Below are 8,637 nucleotides of genomic sequence, written 5' to 3' on the forward strand. Positions count from 1 at the left end.
ACGTCGTTAACCGGTCAGCATTAGCTTCCATTCTTCAGAACCACCTTCCCCCCTTAGCTACACTTACATGAAATTTCTAAGGGCCTGTTTACATGGAGGTGGGGATCACAGATAGGTGAGGAAACATGTGACGGGTCACCCTACCTATCATGTAAACGTGATCAATTTAAAATAAGAGGTCATATGCAAAGGCGGGTTACCCCACCAATGCGGGTTACCTCACCTACCTGGGGTACCGCACCTCTATGTAAACAGGCCCTAAGTCTCTTCACATTTCTACTCTTCTAATATTTTTCTAAGTCTTAGTCCCTTCAATTAGTTTTAGAAAAAAAAACAGATTGAACGAGGCACTAGCGGGATTCGAACCCGCGGTCCTAAAAACTGCAATCCATCGCCTATACCACCACACCATAGGGGATTCGACTGCAAGATATGTCATCGTTTTGCATATTTATGGTGACAAACCTAACCCTAACCCTAACCATTTGAGTCAGTGCTTAGCCCTATTCTATATTGTCAGTGTTTAACCCTAATCTCTATTAAATAACGTTTTTCGCGAAGTTTTAAAATGTCATAAACTAAGAGCATAGAAATAAAGAGATTACACATTGAACGTAGAAGACATGTTTCAAAATAAACGTCGTGTCTAAGGCGGGGGCAGAGGTAGTGAGAACTATTGCTAGTGTTTAATGATAATGCTGTGATGGCGTGAGCTTGAATATTTCTTGGGCCACAATTTGCTTTGGTTAGTAAATTACTTTCTCGAAAAATGGCGAGGAATTTTCGAAACTGCAGGGGCCCTGTCTTTAGTTACGTTGTGGAACTTTTTTCTCTGGAAAATGCAACCAACCTTTTTCTTTAAAAAACAATCAAACTTCACTTGCAAACATTGTTCGCTGGAAATAACATTTGCGATGTTATATTAGAGAGAGTCTTTCTCGACCTAATACTTTTTAATTACGTAAATATATAAATCGCTGTGAAGATCACACTGCTTAATTGGTTATGTCACGTTATTGCTCGCATTTTGCAGTCTGTTAGCAAAAGATGGACCCTTCTTTTTTGTGCTCGTTTTGGTCCCTACAAATGAGGCGTTTGCTGGCCTTCCTATTTTACTTTTAGTATCATATACATGAAACTGCTTAGGTGCTATGATATCAATTATTTTAAGATGCTTTGCATCTTTAGTGTGCGAGAGCTTTACGCGTACTGGGCCCTTGGATTTGATAAGCTTTCCTTTTCCCTGAATAATTTGTCCATTTATTATCTTGCTTCTTAACTGAGATGAATCTTCTAATGGCTTTCCATTTAAGCGTATAAGAACGTTTCCCAACCCAAAGCGAAACTTTTGAGATTTACGAGGAATTGTATCTTTTGACGCAATAGGAGGTGTAAAGTTGGGTTCCAATGTAGCCTTATTTTCCAAAAATTCAGCTTCCGAGGAGGTCATTTCTGATATTTGAAAATTTGGATTTCCAACTATTTTTGGATGAGAAGTTGGCTGTTGGGGCTGAGGCAAAATATGTTCTTTCAGGGCTGAAAAAGGCGAGGTCAATTGGTATCTCGCGAACGTTTGAGCATCTATTTGATTTGGTAAACCTGGGACGTTAGGATAATAAAACGGACGGTTTGCTGCATTAAACCTTTGCATTAGTTGAGGCTTTGAGGCTTGGAACTGCTGAGGGAAGCGCTGTGGATCAAAATTATCCTGGCTTGGGGACGCATCTTGGTCATCGTTGCCATTGTCGTTTGTTGATCTGGAATCTGGGCTTTCTTCGCCCTCTGTCGCTGGATCATTTCTGTCATGAGAACGATTTACGTCATCATCAGAGCGTTCTTGTTCTGGTTCTTCTGCGTCCTCGTTCTCCTCATCCGAAGGTTCTTCATCACCTCGAGAATATCCTCGTTCAAATGAATAGGGTGGTGGTTCATCATCTTCCTGGGAGTCGTCATCCCTTTGTGAATCATCATCTCTATCATAATATCTGCTGCCTTCATGTCTTCCCTCATCATCATCCTCATCTTCCTCCTCTTCACCTCGTTCATCTTGAAGCCTTTCTTCGTTCTGTCTGTTTCTTTGACGATCTAATACCTCACTTCTCTGACGTCCATCTTCATCTACCCAGTTACTCGCAGGTTCCATTTCTCGTTGGCCTCCAGTCGTAAGTTCTGGTGACATCTGCATTTGAGCTGGAACTATTATTGGCTGTTTCTCTGTCATCGGTGAAATGGGGACTTGAGGAACTTCTAGCTGTTGCTGTGATTGAAGCTGGTACAAAGATCGGGCATCGGGCTGCTGGTTACCTAAAAGGAACTGTCCTTCCATTTGCGAAGGCATAACATACGTCGGGTTAACGGTTTGTGTTTGAAGTGCAGGAACTTGCACTGCTGGCTGTAGTAACAGTTGGTTTGTCAAGGGTACTGTGGGCTGAGGTGAGAAATACTCTATAGGACTGGACACAGGAAAGGAATTTTGAGCTGTCATTGGAACAAGGGCAGGCTCGTAATCTGATCGACCATTAAACAGTGGAAAGAGAAACGTATCTGGTCGTCCACCAACCGAAACCGATTTAGGGTTTAAGGGACGAAAAGGTTGCATGAGTTCTTCTGGCTGTGTTAATTGGGATGACTGAGCGAGCGAGAGAGGATCACGCCTTCTAAAAATTGGAAACATTTCATCCCTCATTTGTCCTTCATCTGCTCTAGATAGACCGCCATTTAAAGCATCTTGAGAGATCGATATCACATTTGGTGGATAATCATTTACTGCGTTGCTATAATAAGAACCGTGTCTTAGAGGTCGGAAATGCAATCTCGGTGTCCTAGGGCTAGAGCTTGAAAGCGGCGATCCAATGGAACCGTAGAGTTGCGTGTCCTTGTCGTTCAATTCGTTTTCACTTGTATCGTCCCCATCAAGTGAAACAACGTGCAGTCCTGATCTGTGGTGGCTATGTATTCTACCCAAACCATCATTCGCATGTATTCTAAAAGTATGGCGCCCTCTATGACGACTCACTTTTGCTATCCTAACCATTCCGTCTTCACGTGAAAAAGGTGCATGCATTGCATGATCGTCGTCACCAGTATCGGATACAACTTCGTAGGCATCACTCTTTTTCTCATTTTCTTGTATTTCAGGTGGTCCTTTGGCTTTGCTCACAGTTTGCTCCTTGAGTTCAGATTCTCGATATTCCGACATGTCCTCAGGGTTACTTGGGTTGGGTTCCCCATGAAAAACCTTTCCTTCTGCAGATAAACTTTTTCCATGTTTCTCTATGTTTGCAACTGTCTCACCTTCCCTATTTCTTTTATGTGCAAAGTCATCTCTTAAGAATATTATCTCCTGCCTTTTGCGAGATTTGCTGATCGTAATATTGGGACCATGGAGCGTTTTACTTGTGTCAGTGGTATTGATGGCCAGGATGTTCACTGGAAAGTTTAAGGAAAATGGTTCATTAGGTATATCTAGGTATGTAAAACTACATTGTAGTAAGCCGATAGTGGTCGCTTAGGATCCGAAGCGCAAAGGAAACTACAATGCAATACTTTCAAGGATGGTCCCGTCCAATATTTTATTCCGTCTAATTTAAAAAGGCAAAAAAGCTACCACTTCTGACATAAACACACTTTACGGTTGATTCTTTTTTTATATCAACTGTAATATCGCTGACGGTGTTAACTTACGATTTCCTTGTCTTAGTTTGAAAAGTGTTTAACGAATGATGTTTACCCTTTGTGTTTACAGTAAGATTTAAGTGTTTATTATCATAATGGTAACATAATTAAAACAACTCTAAAAACCATAGAAATAGAAGAAATTTTAAGTTTTTGAATTTTCTGGTATAAAATAATGCAGGTACCATTGTAGTAAGTTTAACAAATCCGCCATGTTTTAACAGAGGTATTGATGCGTACGTGACATCGTTGCCCTTATAGCCAATTAGTTTTGTTCCTCGCATGACTTAGAAAATCCGAGAGATGTTCTTTCCCAAAACCGTCTTAAAATGCATTTTTTATCCTTTTGCCTACCGTATGTTTGAGAAGGAATATATGCAAGGCGATCCAGTTGTTCTGGCTACAGAATACGACAATACTTAGTTTCAACACAAACCTGGCAAAAATGTTAGTAGAATAAATAAAATCCCAATCCATTTGGTCATCGACGCCATAACATGTCACTTAACGTAATATTTTGGTTTACGCATCTTGAATACTAGGTTTTATCAAGACAAGACTCCATGTTTAGGGAAAGGAAAATGAACAATACAATTTGAATGATGTAATAACAAAGGTCACGTGACCATGTTTATTCGAGAGAGAACGTCTCCTTGAGATGTTGAAGCGAGTTGCTACTATATTCTACAGTAGTCTCAAGAGAAGATTTAATCAAGAATTCTTTGCGAAGAATTGTAATTTTATCAACAATTTAGTATCTTATTAATTTTTACAGAAAACATTGCTCTACTGTAATTTCTGGGCCAATAGTTGATGATTGACATTAAGATTAAACTAAGTAAAGGTATAGAAAAGGTATGTTTTGGTTTATTTGTAGTAAGCCTGTTACGCTTGGACATGCCCGATAGAACAAATCGTTAAACATTAGTGAACCCTTTATTTCTGTCAAGGAAGTAAATGGGCCAAGAAATCCACCTGCTTGACTCGACAAACCGTGCACCGTGAAACATTGAAATACTGCACCACAAACTTTCTTTCTTCGCAAGAACTATCCGACTTGTCCTCTCTGTTACTTCGGAAAGTCGCCGAAAAAGAGACATAGCAGTGAAAATTAAGTCAAAGCATTAGACTAGAAGTCTCAACAATGATACCCAGACGAAACAGACAAGATGTTCTGACGTCATATACAGTGAAATATTAATCGGTCGAGGTAGCAATGATCGCGATACCCGTTAAATGCACCCGTTTGGTCAAGCTTTTTAAATGTCTTCTTTTGTTAAAGTTATTTTTCTTGTGAGATGAATTACCTGCCATTACTTTTACTTCTGCAAAGTTTTGTTTTCCCCAGTAATTCTCATAAACATGGTAAGCCGGACGCGTCAGTTCGATCAGGTATAAATATTTGTACGAGCTTTATTGTTCTAAAGCAGCCTTGTGGCTTACCTTTTTTCGTTAACTTAATCCCCCCATAGTCTAACAGTTCAATGAGATATCTATAAATTGTGACTCATGATGTGTTGTAGAATTCGATACAACTATATGTCGTCACATGCAGTAATAAATTTTGCTCCTCCCTTGATTTAAGGTGGGAGGCTTAGGTAATGACATTTTCGCTTCAGACCTATTAAAATGACATGTAAATCTTATTTGAATTTTCTATAATTCTGGAGAGTGCTTATTTTGTACGCGAAAGCGTAATGTATATTTCAAAGTTCTGCAACTCAGAAAATAAAGTTTCATATCATAGTTAGTTATAGTGCTACCGTTTTTCTATTGCGTGTAACGGCAATATCATTTTAGGGGTCGAACAGTAGCCATTTATCATCTACAAACTTGAAAAAAACGCCAGCCCATGACCACAAAATTACCTTTTTTTAAAACTAACATGTTTAAAAATTTGTATCAACTACTATGAGTCACAATAAAGATGAGCATGTTTTAACTTGTTGAAGTTCAGTATCATGTTCTTTGAATTTTCGGAAACGTATAAACTTGCAACAAAACCTGATGAATCCATGTGGAATGACTCGCCGCATTGGTTTTGATATTTGCCGCTTATTATGAATACATAATCTTACTGCTAAACTATTTTTTATATATTATCACAGATAGCGACACACGTGCAAACCACAAAATGCCAAAAAAGGTACAAGTGGCCAAGAAGGAAGAAATTCTCGGTGAGGACACCAACCGTATTGACCGGGAAGAGTACAAGTTGCAGAGTATGGTGAGCCCAGAGACACATGAAGCCAGCAGGTTTTTTGACAGGCCTCCCTCTAAAGAAATAGGCAATCTTCGAGTTGACACCATGTCTCCAGCTCAGGTGTCTTTCATTCAAAGCAGCACTCAGTGGCACAAGTACTTCAAACCGTCATCACCTGTTCAAGTGCCTTCAACAATCTTCCCTGATGATCCAGTACTATTTCCAGGAACGAAGTCTTCCAAGGATACCGGCAGTGATTCACAAGGTGTCACTGAGGGAGGACTTGAAAGTTTGGTAAATGCCGATGTTCCAAGGCATCATCAGAATAATTACGATAGCTGGAGTTCGTTTGGATCCTATGGTGACACAGCTGGCGGTGAATCGTATCAGCATCAAAAAGAATATGAGGATACCCCGTTTTTAGACAAGAGCTGGATGAATCCAAAATCCGAAGGAAAATCACCTGAACAAACAAGTTATGAGAGTTTTGATGGGAAAACACTAGCTGTACCAGAACCGAAACAAGGTGTCATGTCTGGTCTATTAAATCATTTCAGAAGCCAGCCGCTTGGAGAAAATGCTGGTTTGGGAAATGAAGGACAACATTCGAGCTCTCTAGAGGACCAAAAAGCAAGCCTTTTAGAGAAACTGGATGAGTTAAAGGAAAATCAAGTAATACCTCAAGAAGGAGAGGAAAAGGTCTTTTTTGGCGGGGGAAATCATAAGTCCCTTTTGCAGAGCGATGTTGAAAGTCCTCCACTGTTAGGACCCTCAGCAGGCCTGGGGACAGCACTAGCTGAAGAGCTTCTACAGAAAAATAGAGGCAAAAGTCAGAGAGTGGAAGACTCGACTGAAATGTTACAAGAATTAAGGGACACTGCTCCAAAGTTTCGATCGGAAACAAATGAATTATATGAATCTCCCCTCTTAGCTAGGCCTATGTTTGATGAAAGGGCAAGCGAGAGGACATTGATGCACAATAGTTTAAACAACTTTGGTAACGATAGGGGGCACATGGTATTGATAAGGAGCCACCAAATACAAGAAAACCAAAAGAAAGGATTTGTTAAAGATAATGGAATAAACACCACTGTACCTAGAAAGAAACAAACCAAAAATGATGACCACAAGAAAATCCACCAACAAAAGTTAAGAAATTCAGCTTCGAAATTGGTCAACATCAAAAACGTTTCTGTTTTACATCGCAAGAGACTTTGCAGGGAATGCTCCCTTCCTTCGCGGCGAAAAAAGGTTAACGGAAAGAAAACAAAGGAGCAACAATGAGACAGTTGAATGTTGCTAACTCTGTGGAATGCATGATGCAAGAAGTGACTTTAAAGTGCTAGAAATGAAGGGTGAAAACAAAATGCATTTTATACAATTAATACCATGAACTCAAAAACCTGGTTAACTCTTTGTGTTCCCAGCAATCGACTTTTTCTGTGATGATAAAGGTTTGTTTCGTAAAAAGGCTATGAAGTACAATTAAACTATTGCCCAAGGAATGAAGGCAAATTTCTCAGGAAAGAAACACTCTAAGATGGACCGGAGGCAAAGTGAAAGATTCAATTGGAAATACTGCTTTTATAGGAGACGTAACTCTTTACATCCCAGATGAATTTATATTTCATAGCTTTTCACGGTATACCAAACTTGGTCAAATAACCAATCTCAACATGTCCGTTTATATGGTGGTGTCAGTTTATCGATTAGTTTGAATTTGAAACTCGCCCCAGGTCCATACGCATCTCCGAAATGGCCAATATGGTATATTTTAAAACACTTTTTCAGAATTCTCCGAACAACGCTATATGGCCTAGCGAACTAATAAACCCGTTGCAATTCAAAATGGTTTGGCTCAGTTTTCGTCAAATAAAATTGTTCTCAGTTACCACTTGGTGCTTCATACATTTATTATTTAAAAAAATCGAATTGAATAAAAAGCACGTTATTTTGATGACTGTGATGCTTCATCTATTAAATTTAATACATGAATGGAAAGAATTCATTTGGTTTTTCCAGTTGTGGTACAAAAAGGAAGTTGGGAATCGGTCTTTCATTTTGCTTCAAACCGCTCATGCAAGGAACAGGTGGCTGAAGGGTTGACAGGCCACCGGACGAAGAAGTAATTTGAAAGAGCGGGCGATGAAGAAAGGAATTTTTTGTATCCATACTTTCCTAATCATTTTATTTAGTCTGGTCCTTATCACAGGTATGTATATAATACCATTATTCAAGGAGACCAAAAACAAATCATTGCAAGAGGATATTGTACGAATACTAAACTACTTTTTGGAATATATAGGGTCCTAGAAGATGAACTTCAACCGTGATTGTTGATTTTGCGAAAAGTGATCTTAGTTATGAAATGTCGGATCTAAGTGAGGAAATGATCGCCAATAATATTTAAGGCCAGAAATAGCCAACATTAAATTCGCTTAGAGTTATCTAAAGATAGTATAAAAAATTATGTTTTAGCCTTAAATGTAGAGACTCGAAGATATTTCGAGCTAAATTGAAATCTCGACCAATAACCAAGGGGACGAAAACGGAGACAGCAAACGCCTGTAGAACTCAGTGTATGTAACAACATAAGACAGACGAACCTACCCAGTATCAAAACTTAATTGAAATGGTTTGATGCCGATATATTTGTAATTTCTATTCACAGTCAAGACACGCCCTCTTCCACACCGTCGATACGGTTTTCCTTATTTCATCCCAGTGCCGTTGGCCCTTCCGGGTGGAAGAGGTGTGAA

At 39.3% G+C, this 8,637-nt stretch overlaps 2 protein-coding genes across 2 annotated transcripts; one reads left to right on the forward strand and one right to left on the reverse strand.

The window, feature by feature from the left end:
* Window positions 1-385: 385 nt before the first annotated feature.
* Window positions 386-4,249, reverse strand: LOC140924304 (uncharacterized). The gene is made up of 2 exons (XM_073374333.1): window positions 4,112-4,249; window positions 386-3,429 (listed from the first exon to the last, which is right to left on the reverse strand). The coding sequence occupies exons 1-2, from the start codon at window positions 4,167-4,169 to the stop codon at window positions 1,004-1,006; spliced, it is 2,484 nt and encodes an 827-aa protein (XP_073230434.1). The 5' UTR covers window positions 4,170-4,249; the 3' UTR covers window positions 386-1,003.
* Window positions 4,250-4,959: 710 nt separating this feature from the next.
* Window positions 4,960-7,162, forward strand: LOC140923917 (uncharacterized). The gene is made up of 2 exons (XM_073373934.1): window positions 4,960-5,067; window positions 5,784-7,162. The coding sequence occupies exons 1-2, from the start codon at window positions 4,974-4,976 to the stop codon at window positions 7,160-7,162; spliced, it is 1,473 nt and encodes a 490-aa protein (XP_073230035.1). The 5' UTR covers window positions 4,960-4,973.
* The last annotated feature ends 1,475 nt before the right edge of the window (window positions 7,163-8,637 follow it).

This window comes from Porites lutea, chromosome 14 (assembly GCF_958299795.1).
Source record: "Porites lutea chromosome 14, jaPorLute2.1, whole genome shotgun sequence".
Lineage (NCBI taxonomy): Eukaryota > Metazoa > Cnidaria > Anthozoa > Scleractinia > Poritidae > Porites > Porites lutea.